The sequence below is a fragment of the Oratosquilla oratoria genome, chromosome 1, assembly GCF_046742065.1.
Source record: "Oratosquilla oratoria isolate Oo_2021 chromosome 1, ASM4674206v1, whole genome shotgun sequence".
NCBI lineage: Eukaryota > Metazoa > Arthropoda > Malacostraca > Stomatopoda > Squillidae > Oratosquilla > Oratosquilla oratoria.
The window spans coordinates 135,780,748-135,799,762 of NC_134777.1; the positions used below are offsets into that span (position 1 = coordinate 135,780,748).

Below are 19,015 nucleotides of genomic sequence, written 5' to 3' on the forward strand. Positions count from 1 at the left end.
ATGTAAATGCAACTTTGATTGTTCTTATTAAGTTATAAGTTTCTCAAAAAATCTTATTTATATGTTTCTCAGGTGACATATTATTCATAACAATGACTCCCAGGTCCTTCTCATTTTCTACATCTTTTATTCCTTCTTCTCCCAATTTATATGATCCTGTTATTCTGTTTTTCCTTTTTCCAAATTCCATTATACTACACTTTTTTGTATTGAACTCCATCTCCCACTTCCTACTCCATTCTTGTACTTTATTTAGATCTCTCTGTAGTGATTCACAATTTTCTTCAGTTTTCACTCTTTTCAGTAGTTTTGCATCACCTGCAAAGAAGCTCATATAGCTTTCTATTCCTTCATCCATATCATTAATATATATAGCAAACATTATTGGGGCCAGAACTGCTCCCTGCGGAACACCGCTTATTACTTCATCCCATTTTGAGTGCTGGTTTCTTATCACTACTCTTATTTTTCTTTCTTGCAAAAAGTCCTCCATCCAATTTAGTAGTTTGCCCTGTATTCCTCCTTCATTTTCTAATTTCTTAAGCAACTTCTTATGTGGTACTTTGTCAAAAGCTTTCTTTAGATCTAAAAATGCACAGTCCGCCCATCCATCTCTTTCTTGTATTATATCTATTAGCCTTGAATAGAAACATATTAAATTGGTGACGCATGATCGTCCTTGTCTGAATCCAAATTGCCTTGGATTTAACACTCTGTTTTTTTCTAAATATTTTACCCATCTACTTTTGATAATTCTTTCACAAATTTTTGCTATTGTACTTGTTAGAGAGACTGGTCTATAGTTGGTAGGTTCTTCTTTATTTCCTCCTTTATATATAGGTACTATATTTGCTTTTTTCCAATCTTCTGGAACTTTTCCTTCTTTCAAGGAACTATTTAGTATGCTATGTATTTTGTCTGCCAGTTCATTCCTGCATTCTTTCAGTATCCAGTTTGCTATTTCATCTGGTCCATGCGATTTTCTGACATCAAGATTACTCAAGTGTGTTAATATTTCATTCTTTGTTACTTCTATTTCTTCCATAGGGGGGACTTTCTCTTTCCATTCGTTCTTTTCAGGTTGTATGTTCTCCCTTGTAAACACTGATTTAAAATGTTTGTTCATAATTTCCACCATTTCCATTTCCTCAGTGTATTCAACTCCCTCCTGTCTTAATTTCTCCAAGTCTTGTTTGTTTTTCAGTTTATTGTTTACAAATCTGTAGAATAGTTTTGGTTGATCTTTACACTTTTCTATGATATCCTTTTCATATTTTCTCTTTTCCTCTCTGCACATTTGTACATATTCATTTCTATAACAGGTATATATTTTCCATTTTTCAGGTCTTCTGTCTTTTTTCCATCTGGTCCATGCTTTATCTCTTTTGTCTTTTAACTCCCTACAGCTTTTGTTGTACCAGCATTTTACATATTCTTTTTCTTGTTTTTGTCTTGGGACAAACTTTTCCACTCCTTTTTTGTAAATTTTTGTCAAAATATTCCATTTCTCTTCTACTGTTGTTTCTTCTTTGTATATTTCTTCCCAGTTTTCTTGTTGAAAGAATTCTCTTATTTTATCAAAGTTTGTTTTCTCATACATCATTCTTCCTTTTCTGTATTGTTCATTTCTTTTCATATATTTTTCTTCATTAAGTTCCAGTTCAATCAATATGTGGTCACTTTTACTTATTGGTGTTTTATATTCAATTTTGTCCACTATTCTAGGTTCGGATGTAATTATTAGGTCTAGTCTCGATGGCTCTTCTTCATTTCTATACCTAGTGTTCTCCTGTATCCATTGTGTCATTGTATGGTCAGTAACCATCTCAAGTAGAGCGTTTCCCCATGAGCCGTCTCCACCCTTTACTGTCATTTCTTCCCAGCAGATTTCTTTGCAATTAAAGTCGCCCATCATAACTATTTTTCCTCCCTCTTCCATTATCTTGTTTAATGTTATCTTTGTGTCCTCTAACATACTTTTATGTTCACTCTCTTCCCATGAGGCTGTTTTTGGGGGCACATAATTTATCACAAACTTTCTGTTCTTCTTATCTCTGTCTTCTACTTCCCTTCATTATCATCTCTACTGTATTCTTTCCATATGTGACACACTTCACGTTTATATCCTTCTTAGTCAGGAACATAACTCCACCCCCTTCCTTTTTCACTCTGTTTCTAATCCAATAATTATATGCATCATGTCCTACACTGTTGGGTGGTAGTGGACCTTTTAATTTTGTTTCTACAATTCCCATTATGTCTGGTTCTTTTTCTTTCAAATAATCATTCAGCTCATTCAATCCTGTTATTAATCCATCAATATTTGTGTAAGACACTCTAAGTTTTCTGCCACTTCCATTGTGTTCTCTGTTTCCCTTTTGTTTTTCTCTTGTATGTCGACTTTCTTTAGTTTCATATTCACTACTCTCCAATAGAATCTCTCTTTTTCTGACTCCGTTCTTATCTCGTTTTTTCCTTTGCTTCAAGTCTTTTCTGTTTTTCTTCCTCTCTTTCCTCTTTATTCATTTCCCTTTTTATCCATACCTTTTTATATTGTTCACTTGTTGCTAGTTTCCCTGTTTTGGATAAGATATTCTCAGCCATAGTTTGTGACCTGAATTTAATCTTAATTGGTCTGGTCTTGTCTGTACTATATTTCCCTAGCCTGAATTTCTCTTCGATTTGTTTCATTATTTCTGGTTCATCTTCCTGAACTAATTCTAGTAAATTTCTTACTTTTTCATTTTCCTCTTTGATTCTTGTGGTTCTATCTAGGTTATGTTTCTCTTCCATTCCTAATATAATTATACATTTCTTTTTGTCTGCTAAGTCTCTTACTATATTCTCCTTCTGTCTCATCACTTTAATAACTGAGTTTTCAGTTTGTTCATTCATTTGCTGTCTGATTATGTCAGTGAATGCAATTTTGCTATTTTCTTGAATTTTTTTCCAACCCTCCTTGTTCTCCTTATTATTCTCTTTAAGACTTTATTCTCATCTTTTACTTCTTTTAACTGTTTTTTTTAATTCTTCAATTTCCTTAGTTAAGTTTTTGTTCGCCTTCTCTAGTTCTTCCAATTTTTCAACTATCCGTATAATATTGTTAACATCACCGAACCTACGCTCCAAGTCCTCGATCATCTTATCGACCTTCTCTTCTAGTCTTGTCAGTCGGGGGGGGGTTTGTGTCCCCCCCACCCTCTTTAAATCCCTGGAAAATATTCTCATCACTTTCTACTGTATTGCTCTTATCTATACTTCTAATCTTTACATTTTTATTAGACATTTCATCGTCGTCGGGGGGCCTTTTGTTTACCTTTCGCCTGTCTGCCTGGGCCAAGTCTACTCCTTCCTCATTTCCTTCTATTTCCCTCAGTAATCCCTCCCCTTTTCCTCTTTCCCTACTTTCCTACCACTCCAAAGAAAAAAACTTGAAAAGATCGGAGACAGAATGCAAAGAATTCCAGTGGAGAGTAATAGACTTGAGATTAAGACAATGGCGCTTCAAAACGAACAAAACAAGGGAAGAAGAAACCAGGGAGAAGGAAGAAAATTAAAAGTGGCCTATACCAACATTGACGGACTAATTTCGGGACTGAACGAACTCAATGATTATCTGTTAGAAGCAAAACCAGACATAATGGGAATTGTAGAGACTAAACTAAGAGGTGAAATACCATCCACTGTTATCGGACAAGGTTTATACAACTACTGGATAAAAAACAGGGACAAGAAACAGGGAGGGGGAATCATGTTCTTGGCCAAGAAAGACCTAAAGGTGACAAAAATTGCAGAGGGCAAAGGTAATGCTGAATTGATCATGATAAAAGTCGAAGGCAAGAATATGAAAAGTAGAAAGTTTGTGGTGACTTATGTGCCTCCAAAAACAAGCGCTTGGAAAGAAATTGAACATAAAAAAATGCTAGATGACACAAGAAAATCACTCAATGAGATACTAATGGGTAAGGGTAATCTGGTAGTTTGTTGGGACAGCATGACAGTGCAAGGAGGAGATGACTCGTGGGGCAATGTACTGCTAGATATGACCATGGAGTACACAATGACCCAATGGGTCCATGAAAATACAAGGTACAGAAATAATGAAGAGCCATCGAAACTAGATCTAATATTTACAACAGAGCCTGAAATAGTGCATAAAGTCCAGTATGAGACACCAATTGGAAAGAGTGACCATGTACTCATCGAAACTATACTAAAGGAAGAAATAGACATAGAGAGGAACGAAAAGCATAGGAAAGGAAGACTGAGGTACAACAAAACAGACTTTACAAAACTAAAGACATTCTTCCGGAGTGCAAACTGGGAAATATTTTACAGGGAAGAAACAGCAGTGGAAGAGAAATGGAATATATTGATGGAAAACTACAATGAAGGGGTAAACAGGCATGTACCAAGACAAAAGCGAGAGAGAGAGTACATTAAATGTTGGTTCAACAAAAGATGCAGTGAGGCAAAAGACAGAAGGGACAAAGCTTGGAAAAAGTGGAGAAAAGACAAAAAACAAAGCAAATGGCAAATTTATGTTAACTATAGAAATGAGTATGTTAATGTGAGAAGAGAGGAGAAAATGAACCATGAGAAGGATATTATAGACAAATGCAAAGAGCAACCCAAACTATTCTATCGGTATGTGAATGGTAAACTTAAAAACAAACAGGAATTGGTGAAACTATGCCAAGGAAACATAGAATACACAGAAGATTTAGAGATGGCCGAAGTCATGAACAATCACTTTAAATCTGTTTTCACCAGAGAGAAAATACCGAATTGTGACATAGACAAAAACAAGAAATCTCCCCTCATGAATGAGTTTACAGCATCACTAAAGGAAATATCAGAACATTTATCAAGGCTGGATGTCAGAAAATCACATGGCCCGGACGGTATTGCAAATTGGATTCTAAAGGAGTGCAAAGAAGAACTAACAGACAAAATACACATCTTAATAAACAGCTCACTCAAAGAAGGAAAGATACCCGAGGACTGGAAAAACGCTAACATTGTACCAATACACAAAGGAGGAAACAAAGAAGAACCCACCAACTATAGGCCAGTATCACTAACAAGCACCATTGCCAAAATTTGTGAGAAAATAATCAAGAATAGATGGGTAAAACATCTGGAAGACAATGACATATTAAACCCAAGACAATTCGGATTCAGACAAGGAAGATCATGCTCCACAAACTTAATATGCTTTTACTCAAGACTAATAGACATAGTGCAAGAAAGAAATGGATGGGCTGATTGTGCATTCCTAGACTTGCAAAAAGCCTTTGACAAAGTACCACACAGAAAACTACTAAAAAAACTGGAACACATAGGAGGAATACAGGGAAACCTACTAAAATGGATAGAGGACTTTCTGACTGGTAGAAAGATGAGAGTAGTGCTCAGAGAAAAATATTCAGACTGGAAAGAGGTGATCAGTGGAGTACCGCAAGGATCTGTGCTGGCACCAATAATGTTTGCTATCTATATGAATGACATGGATGAGGACGTGAACTGCTACATGAGCTTCTTTGCCGATGACGCCAAACTGCTAAGGAAAATAGAAACTGATGAGGACTGTGAAGCACTGCAAGAAGACCTAAATAGGGTATGGAACTGGAGTCAGAAATGGGAAGTGGACTTTAATACGAAGAAGTGTAGCATAATGGAGTTTGGAAAAAGCAAAAACAGAATATCAGGAAAATATACAATTGGAACCAAAGAAGTAAAGAAAGTAGGATCCGAAAAAGATTTGGGAGTAATTATCACGAACGACTTGTCCTATGATATACAGATTAACAAAATTGTCGGGGAGACTTACAACTTGCTAAGATCAATAAAAGTGGCGTTTACATACTTGGACGAAGACATGATGAAAAAAATATTGGTTACATTGATAAGGCCTAGATTAGAGTATGCAGCGACATTGTGGTCCCCCAGTACCAAAAAGAATATAAAGAAAATAGAAAGAATCCAAAGAGCAGCTACAAAAATGGCACCTGCACTTGCAAACCTATCATACGAAGAGAGATTGGCTAAACTGGAGTTACCGACACTGGAGCAAAGAAGAGAGAGAGGTGACCTATTGACCATCTACAGAATCATGAAAGGCACAGAGGTACTCGATAGTGAGAACTTACTTAACTGGGACAAAAGAAACACAAGAGGACATGGAAAGAAAATAAAAAAACATAGCTATAGAAGAGAACTGAAGAAAAACAGTTTTCCTCATAGAGTTTTGGACACTTGGAACAAACTGGACAATGAAATAGTATGCGCAAAAACCATTCATGAGTTTAAAAACAAACTAGACACTGCAAGATACAAAGGCGGGACAACACGAGCATAGCTCCCCTTCCCGCAAAATACAACTAGGTAAATACAACTAGGTAAATACAAGCAATTTCCCCCCACCCTGTAAATACAATAGGCACTTCTCTTTGCGTTGGGATCCACAGACTTCACTTTTCTTCAGAACGTCTTCTAAGCCGTCCATTCGTTGAAGTGTGTGTGTGTGTGTGTGTATTTACTTAGTTGCATTATACAGGAAGGGAGCTATGCTCATGTTGAGTCGTCTTTGTATCTCTCAGCATCAAGTTTTTTCTTAAAATCTTGAATAGTGTTTGCACACACTGTTTCTTTGTCCAATTTGTTCCAAGTATCTATCACTCTGTGTGGGAAGCTATTTTTTTTTTTTTTCCCCACATCTCTTCTGTAATTATCTTTTTTTAGTTACTTTTTTTTGTCCTCTTGTTTTTCCATTGTCCCATTTCAATAAGTCATTCTTATCTAAGATTTCCATTCCCTTCATAATTCTATAGAAAGTAAGTCTCCTCTTTCCCTGCTTTGTTCCAGAGTTGGTAATTCTAATTTGAACAGTCTTTGTTCATATGTCATTTTGGAAAGAGTTGGTGCCAGTTTTGTTGTTGCTCTTTGTATTCTTTCTAACTTCTTTATATTCTTTTTGGTACTGGGTGTCCATAGTGTTGCTGCATACTCGAGTTTTGGTCTTATTAGAGTAGTTAACAATCTTTTTATCCTCCATTTTTACTTTCTTTAGTGTTTTTGCGTCGTCTGCAAAGAAATTCATATAACAATCTACTCCTTCATCCATGTCATCCTATATAAACCCATTATATTATGCAGATTAGATATGTTGTACATGATCTTCCTCGTCTAAATCCAAATTGGCATGGGTTTAGTATAGATTTTTCTTCCAGATGTTTAACCCATCTACTTTTAATCACTTTTTCACATACTTTAGCTACTGTGCTTGTTAGGGAGACTGGTCTGTAGTTAGTTGGATCTTCCTTACTTCTTCCCTTATATATTGGTACAATGTTTGCATTTTCCAGTCTTGTGGTACTTTTCCTTCTTTGAGTGAGCATTTGATTATAGTCTGTATTTTATCTGTTAGTTCCTCCATGCATTCCTTCAGTATCTAATTTGCGATTCCATCTGGACCATGCGATTTTCTAACATCTAGGTTTTTTATTTGGTCACTGATTTCCTTTTTTGTTACTGTTATTTCCTTCATTTGGGGGGATTTCTGTTTCTCAATTCCTTCACAGTTAGGTTAGTTGTCAATTGTGAAAACCGATTTGAAGTGGTTACTCATAGCTTCTGCCATTTCTTGTTCTTTTGTGTATTCATGACTTCCTTGGCGTAGTTGTTCTATTTCTTGTTTGTTTTTCAGTTTACCATTCACATATCTGTAAAATAGCTTCGGCTGATCCTTTCATTTTTCTATAATTTCCTTTTCATAATTTCTCTTTTCCTCCCTGCGTATTTTAACATAATCGTTTCTTAATTTGATGCATGTTTGCCATTACTCTTTTTTTTTTTTTTTTTTCTTTTTTCCATTTTTTCCAATGCTTTGTCTCTTATCCTTGGCTTTACATTTTTTGTTGTACCAGTTTTTTATGTATATTCTTTCTTGCTTTTGTTGTGGAACATATTTGATCACACCCTCATTATAAATTTTCTTTAGTATATTCATTTCTCTTCAATCCTTGTTTCTTCAGTAAGGAATTTTTCCTAGTTTGCATTTCAAAAAAAATTCTTTAAGTTTCTCAAAATTAGTTTTACTATACATGGTCTTCCTGCTCTATGTTTCTCATTTCTTCTTAGGTCCATTTGCTCTTTTAATTCAAACTCTATTAGTACATGGTCACTCTTTCTTAACGGTGTTTTGTATTCTATTCTGTGTACAATTTCGGGTTCCAATGTGAGTACTTAATCCAGTCTTGAAGGTTCCTCATTGTTTCTATATCTGGTATTTTCCTTTATCCATTGGGTCAATATGTATTCAATGGTCATATCGAGTAGCATGCTGCCCCATATGCCCTCTCCACCCCTCACTGTCAATTCTTCCCAACATATTTCTTTGGAATTAAAATCACCCATAACTACTGTACCTCTTTGTTTTAGTATATCAGTTCATGTTTTGTATCTAATAACAATATGGAATGATCATATTCTGTCCAGGCCTGTGTTTTAGGGGGCACATACACTACTATAAATTTTCTACTTTTCATGTGGTTGTTTTCTATCTTTATCATGATTGACTCTACATTGTTTCTTCCTTCTGTTATCTTTGTCACATATAAGTCTTTCTTGGCCAGGAATAGTACTCCTCCTTTTTTTTCCTTTCTATTCTTCATCCAGCAGTTATATAGACCTTGTTCCACTGTGTTAGGTGGTAGATTCCCTTTCAATATCATTTCCACTATTCCCATTATGTCTGGCTTTTCTGATTCCATGTAATCATTCAGTTCATTCATTCCTGAGATCATTCCATCTATATGCTAATTTCAATTTTTTCTTTCCCTTCTGTCTGTTTTGTTTCTTCTTTGTGATATACCATTTTCTCAACCTCAGGTCCACTACTTTAAAAAAAATAATAATTCTTTTCGTTCTCGGTTCTTTTTTCGTTCCTTTCTTTTTCTTCACTTCTAAGCTCTTTCTTTTTCTTCTTCACTCATTTCTTTCACCTATGCATTTATTTATGTATTTTATTTGTTATTTTTACATTATTATAGTTTTAATTTATTATTAATATGATTTTTTTTTGTTTTGTTTTTTTTTGCATCCGACCTAGATATGGATCAAAAGGTCTCCTGTCGGCATGCTCCGCCTTTGTAATCCTTTGTAATCCTTTATCCATATGTTTTTGAGATTTTCACTATTTGCTAGTTTTGCTGTTATGGATAGTACTTCCTCTGCTATAAGTTGTGACCTAAGTTTCATTTTAGTGGTCTATATTGTTTTTCTATTGAGTATCTCCCCATTCTGTAAGTTTCCTAGATTTTTTTTATCCAAAGTTTGATTTCCCTCTTGAATCTCCTTTAGAATCTCTTTTGCGATCTCTTTTTCTTCCCTTTCTCTCTGGTATCTAGGCACATCATGTTTTTCCTTAACCTAAATCACAATGCATCTTTTCCTGTCCACTGCATCCCTAACCAAATTTCCTTTTTCTTTAATCACTTGGATTACCGTTGCTTTCGTATTATCCTTATCGAGGTTGTGCGGACATGTGTGTGCGTGGCTCCAGTGTTTTTTGGGGATTTTATCGTGCGGGGGGAGTGCCAAAGGAGGGGATAGGTTTCTAAGTGACTCGTGAATGGATAATCTAAGCATGGCTCACAGATGCAGTGACTAGCTGAACCAGTGGCAGCCATAATTAGGAAAACAAATTTGAATTTGAAAGGAAGAATCGAAACGCCCGAGGCACGAGGCCGAACTTGTTTATAAATTGAACAAAGGGTGCCAGTGTTTTTAGGGGTCATAAAACATCTACCCCTCCTTCCCCCTCCCCCCAAACACACCTCGCACGCCGAGTAGATGGCTCTGGACGGCTAGACCTCCTCCTCCCTGCTCTCCCCTCGCCAAGTCTCCTCCTCCCCCTCCTCCTTCTCCTCCTCCCTCCGTATCCTTCTCTTTCTTCTCTTTCCGATCTTATTTCCTTCTCTTTCTTATCCTTCCGATTTTATTCCCGAACTTTTAACCATCCTGACTTTAATGCTCATCTTAAATGACTTGTTTAAATCCCTGAGTGGGGCCGAAGTGTTGTTGCGCGTACGCGTGCTTAAGTGTCTCCAGTTCAAGAGTTTGTAATCAGTGCCATGAATAGTGTATACACGTGAAAATTTACGACATGGCACCAGGGATGACCAGTATGCTCTTAGCCATGCTGGGAGCGGTCTTGCTGATTAATGTAGCTGCAAGTGGTCAACCTTCATACGTTGCAGTGGGCATTCCTGGTTACCCTTTGCTCCTCTCTGACATTGGGGTGAGAGACAGAAGCTCTAGGATCTCTTTTAACCACCATACTCTGTGTCAGTTCCTTCCCCCGCCTACCTCAACAACAGAAATCAAAAAGTGGCGTCGGATTCGATTAGCTAAACAAAGGGCAAGTTCTCATATAACACCGAAGAGAAAAATCAACACTTCCAAGCTTCTGGTGTCCTGCGCCCTCCTTCTCTGTGGTGATATACATCCCTGTCCTGGCCCAGCTGCAACGAGAGTCCCGAAACACCCATGTGTAAGCTATCTAAAAGGAGTCCGTTGCAATAGCAGAGCCATCAGCTGCAAATCATGTGGGGAATGGACTCGCATCAAGTGTTGTGGAATTTCTCTCGAAACCTACAATACTGCCTTGGTGAATGAGGACATTCTCCACTTCACTTGCAATGAGTGCACACTCAATGAACTACCAGGAGCCCCCTTGTCCGATGGTGAGGTTGACCCTTCACCTGTTAACCCTGATCGCTGTGCCTCGCCTCAGTCAACACCTGGGGGCGATTTCAACTGCTTCAACAAGCGGGGCCTCCACTTCGTGCACTTGAATGCCAGAAGCCTTCTACCTAAGATAGACGAGTTCCATCTACTTGCGTGGTGGACCAGGGCAGCAGTCATCGGTGTCACCGAAACTTGGCTAGACAGTACCATCTCCGACTCGGAAATTGCGATTCCGGGTTATAGTGTTGTGCGTAATGATAGAAAGAGGACCGGTATGTACAGTTATACAAAACGATTTAGCATTCAACCCCCGTACAGACCTTATGAGTAACGATGGGCTCGAAGCTGTGTGGATAGAAATATTGTTACCTAAATCGCATCCTATCTTATGCGGGATCTGTTACAGACCACCGAAACAGATGTCCTTCTATAGCGCATTAGAATCTACCTGTTTCAATCGGGTCAATATGCATGATCAAGAAATTATTATCCTAGGTGATTTTAATACGAATCTGACAAGTACAAATAACAACCTTATTAAGGCAATGAGAGACTTGCTAATATCCCATGGCCTGACATAACTGATTGATGAGCCTACTAGAATAACAGGCACATCCAGGTCCATCATAGATCTTATCCTGGTCTCCGATCGTAACAAGATAACGCAGGCTGGTGCTTGTGATTATGGTCTTAGTGACCACAAGCTCATATATTGTACTAGGAAAGCTAGGAAGACGATTTTCAACAAGCACAACACAGTGAAGCTTCGTTCCATGAAGCATTTCTCACGGGAACATTTTGTAGATGAACTGGGTAGGACAGACTGGTCACCAGTTCTAAATTGTACCGATGTTCATAAGGCTTGGTCTAATTTTAAGTACACATTTCTTACTATTATAGACAGAGTAGCGCCTCTCAAAGAGATACGAATAAAACAGAGGACGGAGCCATGGATGACTAACGAAGTACTGGGTTTAATTAGAGATAGAGACAGATTCATAGCCAGATTTAGGAAAAGTGGAAATCAGGGGGACTATAATGGCTTTCTGTACTATAGGAATCAGGTGAAATATTGGAAGGAAAAAGCCAAAGCTGATTATTGTACTAAGATGGTGCACCAGAACAATCACGATCCAAGGAAGCTTTGGCAAACACTGAAAACCCTAGAAGTTCACACAAAGCCTAGTAACAAAGTAGACAGGATAGGACTCATGATAAACGGCGAGCTTTACTCTGATAGGAACACAATAGCCAACCACTTCAACACCTTTTTCACAACCATAGCCACAAAACTAGTTAAATCCCTCCCAACGGGTTCTGGGAAGTTTGGGCTGAGGTATGTTCAGGAGTACTATAGAGACAAGTCCACAAAGTGTTTCAAACTACATAAGACCACCCAAAAAGAAGCGTTTAAATTACTGGCTAGCATAAGTGCCAATAAGGCTACAGGGTTAGACGACATTCCTGCGAGGTTTGTTAAGGATGGAGCCACAATTATTACTCCCCCAATAACCCACATAATAAACTTGTCCATTGGTTCAGGATCTATCCCAAGTGACATGAAGAGGGCTTGGGTAGCACCTCTTTATAAGAAAAATGCAAAAATTGAGGCAGGTAACTACAGGCCTGTTTCAATTCTAGGTATTATTTCCAAGGTTTTGGAACGTACCGTATACAATCAGTTAGATACCTACCTCAGGGAACGTAATCTACTATACAGTATGCAATCTGGTTTTAGAACAAATTATTCAACAGACACCAGCTTAATATACCTTTACGATCTGATAAAACAGGAATGCGACAGAGGTAATTACACAGGTTTAGTCTTGTTGGATCTACAAAAGGCATTTGATACAGTGGACCATGATATTTTATTAAAAAAACTTCAGGCATTAGGAGTGGCGAATATTGGCTGGTTCAAGTCCTACTTTACAGGTCCCAAACAATTAGTACAGGTAAATGAGGCCTGCTCAGATGACAGAGAGATAACTTGTGGTGTACCACAAGGTTCAATTCTAGGACCGCTACTGTTCCTGGTCTATATTAACGACATGCCAGGTGCGGTGAACTGTAAGTTACTGCTATTTGCAGATGACTCCACTCTAATTGTCTCAGGTAGGGATCCAGTTGAAGTAGAAGAGAAACTGAGTGTTGAACTGTCATCGGTCCAGGACTGGCTCATAGAAAATAGGCTGTCTTTACACCTCGGTAAAACAGAAAGTATTGTCTTTGCATCAAAACCCAACCTCAGGAAACACAGCGATGTACAGGTCAGATGTGGGGTTAATGTCTTGGAGTCAAAACAAGAGGTAACCTATCTTGGAATACCCTTAGATCAGTCCCTCTCAGGGAATGCCATAACAGATAAGATTGTATCCAAGTGTTCACATAAAGTCAAATTTTTGTACAGAAAAGCCAGAAATTTTGATCTGGAAACAAAGAAGCTTCTGGTCTCAGCCTTGTTACAACATCACTTTGATTACGCTTGTAGCTCTTGGTACAGTAGTCTGAGCAGAAATAAACGGTCCCGGCTACAGGTTACACAAAATAAGATAATTAGATTCATACTAAATTTACCTCAACATAGTCATATTGGTATTGAAGAATTTAGCAAGGTAGGAATGTTACCTGTAAAATATCGTGTCCAGCAGTTGAAACTAAACCAGGTTTACAATGTCGTTCATAATTCTGCTCCCTCATATGTGAGCTGTAATTTTACATTATCGGCTGAGAACCAAACCCGGAACAGTCAAGAGTCTCTTATTGTACCTCATGCAGGTCCCTTCACCAAAAACAGTTTTCATTTCACAGGTGCTCAACTATGGAACTCACTACCTGTGTCCATTAAGAAGTCAAATAGCAAGGTTACCTTCAAGAAGAAAGTCAAGGGTTACTATATGTCTCAGCTATGGACAGAGAACAGCCTTGATTTTGTGTACTACTATGACCTCCCCCCTTTTTTTTTGTTCTTCAGAAGTTTAGTTTAGTATAACAATGATTGATGTTTACAAATTGGTTTCCACCTCTGTTTTGCCAGTCATAATATGATATATGTCTCAGGTAGGGTTCGAGAACAGTTATGATCTGACCTTTTTCCTCGTTCTCCTTGTTGTTTTACTCATTCAAGTACTGGTCCCCTGTACCCTACCCCTGATGCTTCAGGTTATAATGTACTACTCCCTAGTGCTCATACTAATTGCCCACTCCGTCCTGTGATTCAGGTTAAATGTTAGATTTATTTAATAGGTGACCCTAGCTGCAGTGTAGCATTCACTATAACTACATGTTGTTACAGATGTAGAATATTGTAGTATATCATTAAAGGTACTACTCTGATATAGTACTCACTCATACATGTTGATACAGCTGTAGAATAATGCAGTATATCATTAATGGTACTACTCTGATATAGTACTCACTCATACTGTTTTGTTACAGTTTAATATTATTTTGTTGTTCCTTTGCTTATTGCAATGTTCCTTTTTGTGATGGTGCTCAAATTTTTGGTCTCAATATTCCTATGTGTACAAACATTTTAGTAATATTAGCTAAACTATAACAATGTTTATGTGTCATATGTGTTCTGACTGGTATTACTCATGATTGTCTCTGGTCCCCTTAACCCCCTACGTAGGTTGTCAGTGTGACTTAGTGTAGAATAACAATCTGACGAGGACCACAATGGAAATAAGCGTACATGCTTTTTGTGTTATCCTCAGCAATTTGCATTTATTATTCCGAACTATGTGTTCTTGTCATTATTTGCACTTCATGTACATTGATTCATTGCCAAATAAAGTCTATCTATCTATCTATCTAACTTGTTGTTCCATTATTTCCTTGAAGGATAATTTTTTACTTTCCTGTTCCTCCTTCCACGTTTTTTTAATTTCTTGAAAGTAATTTTCTTTCATATTTTCTTCCACTTTCTCAGTCACCGCCTGTATTTGATCCTTCATTCCTATTCATATTTTCATTTTTCAAACTTATATTTTCTCCCTTTATTCTGTTCAGTTCCATTTTTAGAGGGAGAGAGAAGGAGTTTGAATGTGTTTGAGATGAGGTGTCTGAGAAATATGATGGGGGTTACTAGGCTAGATAGAGTGAGAAATGAGGAGGTGAGGAGGAGAACAGGGGTGGAAAGGGAGTTGGGAGATAGGGTTGATGAAAGAGTATTAGGATGGTTTGAACACATGGAAAGAACGAGTGAAGAAAGACTAGTAAAAGAAGTATGGAAGGCAGATGTGGAGGAGTGAACATGAAGGGACGTCCTAGGATGAGATGGATGGATAGGGTGAAGGGGGCTTTGGCGAAGAGGGGAATGTCTGTTGAGGAAGGAAGGGAGAGGACAGAAGACAGGGGTGAATGGAGAATGATTGTGCATGGATGATGTTGTGATGCATGAGGTGGAATGGGCAGGGGGATGGGGGGTGAGGAAGTATGTGTGAGCAAAATTTGACGCAGCCCGAAGGGATTTCTCCCCGTCGTCTTTTATGCATGGGGGGATGGAGAGGGGGGGTCGCCGATTTAATGAAGCGGCCTTGCTGTGGATGTGCTGTGTCTTGCGACACTGCTTCTGACCCAGGGCAGTGGACAAGGTGCGGGGATGACCCATCATCCAGGAGGTGCTAAGGAAAGAAAGGGGTGTGGAGTGTATTCAGGGATGGAATGGGTGGGAATGATTTTTATGCCTTTTCCTTTTTGGCTACCTCCCTAGTAAGGGGGAAAAAGCCTTGGTATATGTATGTATTTCCCTATTGTTTTCTTCATTGGCTTTTCTTAAGATAACTACTTCCTTGTATATATTTTTGCATTCACTTCTCAGTTCAATTATTTCGTCCAACAACTCATTTATTTCTCTATTTATTATAATATTTTTAAACCTAGGTTCTCTATCCATGTCTAGCCCTCTATATATGTTACTATTTTCTCTATTAAATCCCAAAAAGACACCTCTATCCAACCTTTGATATGTTTTTGGGCTCTCATTCAGACACATTCTTTTTTTTATTACACCAAGTGGGGACTCTATTGTACTTACTACCAGACGTCGCTTTGCCTTAGCAGTTTCTTTATCACTGAATTCATCGTGTATTTCATCCATTGTTGTCACTAGTTCTTCTTTTACAGTATGGTAATTATGGTTTAACAAATACTTGAGTGTCTGAGAACTTACTTGGTAGTGTTCTCAGACAATTGGTCTTAAATAATGTAGAACTTGAAGGCTTCTTATGTGAAGAAATAAGAAGGTCCCTTGCTGATTAGTTTCAAGAGTGGTCAGACTGGAACCAGAGCTCTGGGTGTTCTGCCGTTGAGACCCAACGATAGCGGCTGTATTTGGCGGGACTCTTACGTGTTAAAAAAAAAAAAGCCCGAAGCCACGGGTTAACTTTTACTTAAATTAATTTCTCAAAGTTCCCGATTTATCAAACCAAATTACTTCATAGATTTAATAAGTAAAAGGGAGGGGAGTTTAATCGCACCTTATTTAAAGTTACGATAGGCATGGTTCAAAGTTTTAGGGTAGGCTCCTGAATCAAGAAAATAACATCTCGAGGGAAAGTTCCCGAACTGAGGTAAGCACTAATGTTCCCAATAATAATTACCACAATAACCCTTTAAGTGCTAGAGACCTTACTTGATCTCTAGAGGCTAGTGCAGTCTTACAAGAAGGTCTCATGGAGGAAGGTTCTGGAGCGACACAGTCATTTTCCAAAGAAATAGCCTCCTCCAAGCTAGAGGCCTCTTCAAAAGGCTCTGACTTGCTAGCCTGCAAAAATAGGATCCCCAGGGGATTCATTCTCATGATGGGAATGTAACTTAGCATGGAGTTCTAGAGGGATTAAAAGTCTAACATTGACTTTGATAGAGTTTCCATCGGGCTTAATGACAGAGACAGTACGTATCACATGGTCTTGGTCAGGGAAGGTCTCAATAACCCAAACTAAGGGCCAGAAGGGTCTGGTCTTAAAAGGGAGTTTCAAAAAAGCAATGACACCTTTTTCCCAGCTTCTAGAACTGTGGTAAGCAGCTCTATCCCTTTCCCTTAAGCTGACCAGGTACTCTGTCAGCCATCGTTTCTTAAACTCTTCATAAAAATAATCCCTAGTCCATGACTAAGTTAAGAAGAGAAGGATAGTCTTCTCCTGATTCCCATTCAAGGACTTGTTCCAAATCTCCAAACATCAAGGAAGGAATGGTCCTTCCAATAAGGAAATGATTTGGGGTAATGACATCTACCTCATTTTCACAGGAACGATATGTAAGTGGTCTATTATTCAAAGTTTTTTGAACATCGGACAAAAGAGTGGTAATCTCAGCCAGGGAAGGAACAGACCTACCCATACCATTCAGCAAAAACAGGGTTGGTTCTATGCTGAACACGGGAAGTTTTAAACTTCTCTTCAGATTCAGAAGATGACAAAAGTTGTTCAATAACACTTCCCGCTTGAACGAAGGAATTAGCATTATCAGAATAAACAGCAGAAGGAATTCCATATCTATTAGCAAACCTAACGAAAGCCAAAATGAACTCAGGAGTGGACATAGTATCCACAACTTCCAAATGAACAGCTCTAGTATTGAAACATGTAAATATCAAAATATAAGCTTTTACCTTATCTCCATTCCTGTCTCTAACCCATAAATGCCCCATGTAATCCACACCAGTATGGGCAAAGGGCACACTTAGATTCACTCTAGAGGCAGGTAAAGAGGAAGGAGAAGGATAATTAACTGCACGGGAATTGTATTTCCTACAAACTATACAACCCTTCAAAATGTTTAAAACAGCTTGTCTGGCCTTAAAGATCCAGAATCCATGCATGCGAAGGAAATTAAGTGTAGCTTGTAGTCCCATGTGCATAACTTGGCAATGTGCAAAGAATATAAAAATTTTAGTCAAGTGATGAGATTTGGACAAAAAAGGGGATTCACAACCTCATATTTGAGCTCAACGTTGTCAATTCTGCCCTTGGACCTTATCAAACCATTCTTGTCCAAGAACAAGTTCATTTGACTTACTAAAGGAGGTATGTCATTGGTATTGGAGTTTTGTAAATAAGTCAATTCAGCAGGGAAGGAATCCCTTTGCATTATTCCCATCAAATAATTAGAAGCTGCCTTAACTGGGTCAGCATTAGACTTCTTAAACAAAAAGACAGCCTTAAAAATCAAAGATGTGTGATGCGAAAGTTTGCTGTAAGAATAAAACCTTTTAACATAGATTAGAGGAGGAGCGTCAACTTGGACAACAGCTGCATTGACAATGTCTCCCTTGATGCTGGAGGGAATACATCCCAAATGACCCTTCGGCCAAGTATGAGGTGGCAATAACAACCATTCTGGTCCATAAACCCACCAATTGAATTTTTTCTTGAACACCTTAGCACTGCAAGATTTAGTTAGGAAATCAGCCATATTATGTTCAGAAGGGACATAAGTAAAAGAAATAAGAGTATGCTTGGCCTTGAAAATTTCCAAAAGATCGGAAATTTCCTTCAGTCTATTATTGAAATATATTCTTCCTTGGAGCCTTGTTGGTCAGGATCCAAGAAAGGACAACTTGACTATCAACAAGGAGTACTACAGATTCAACCAGTGGGGCAGACACCAGTCCTTCCTCAAAAATAGTTTTGAGGCATCTTATTGATAGTAAAGCTGCCGTAAGACCCAAAGAAGGTAATGTTCTTTGTTTAATAGGAGCCACATTGACCTTGGCAAATAGAAGAGAGCCATTAAACTCCCTTAACTCTCTTCTTTCTTGCCCTACATAGATGGCACATCCATAGGCCTCCTTAGAAGCATGAGCAAAAACAAATAATTTAATGGGAGATTCAGAGCAGAAAGTTTTCCTTTTAAAGGATAAGTCATTAACCTCCCTAAAGTTTTCACAACTTTTTCCATCTTTCAAGCAACTCGCTATCCAATTTCCAATCCCAATCCACCATTTTTTGGCACATCTCTCCAATGAGAATTTGTCCTTGTAACAACACAGGAGAAAAAAGACCTAATGGATCAAATATAGAAGCCAAAGAAGACAAAACTTGCCTTTTGGTCAAGGCATCTCTGTTAAGGGAAACATCCTTGATTCTCAAGGTATCATAATTCTTATTATATATATATCCCAACACCTTTACCTCTTCCTTATTGCAAATGACTTCTTGTTCAAGAAGTCAAAGAGCAGAATTTTTGTTGCATGTCCACTCCCTGAGAGGTAAACCTCCATTGAGCATGATCTCATTAATCCTCTCGACCATAGCAG

The 19,015-nt window shown here is 38.1% G+C and overlaps 1 protein-coding gene across 4 annotated transcripts in view; it reads left to right on the forward strand.

Annotated features, from left to right (window-relative positions):
- The window catches only part of LOC143027327 (diacylglycerol lipase-beta-like), a 418,191-nt gene that overhangs the window by 363,522 nt on the left and 35,654 nt on the right, over window positions 1-19,015 (forward strand). The window contains exon 17 of one of the 4 annotated variants that reach the window (XM_076188617.1): window positions 13,564-14,566. The exons of the other annotated variants lie outside the window; for them this stretch is intronic. Within the exon in view, the coding sequence (XP_076044732.1) occupies window positions 13,564-13,600 (37 nt within the window). The 3' untranslated portion in view covers window positions 13,601-14,566. Of the gene's footprint in view, window positions 1-13,563; window positions 14,567-19,015 lie in introns of those variants that run through there. 4 annotated transcript variants of the gene reach the window in all.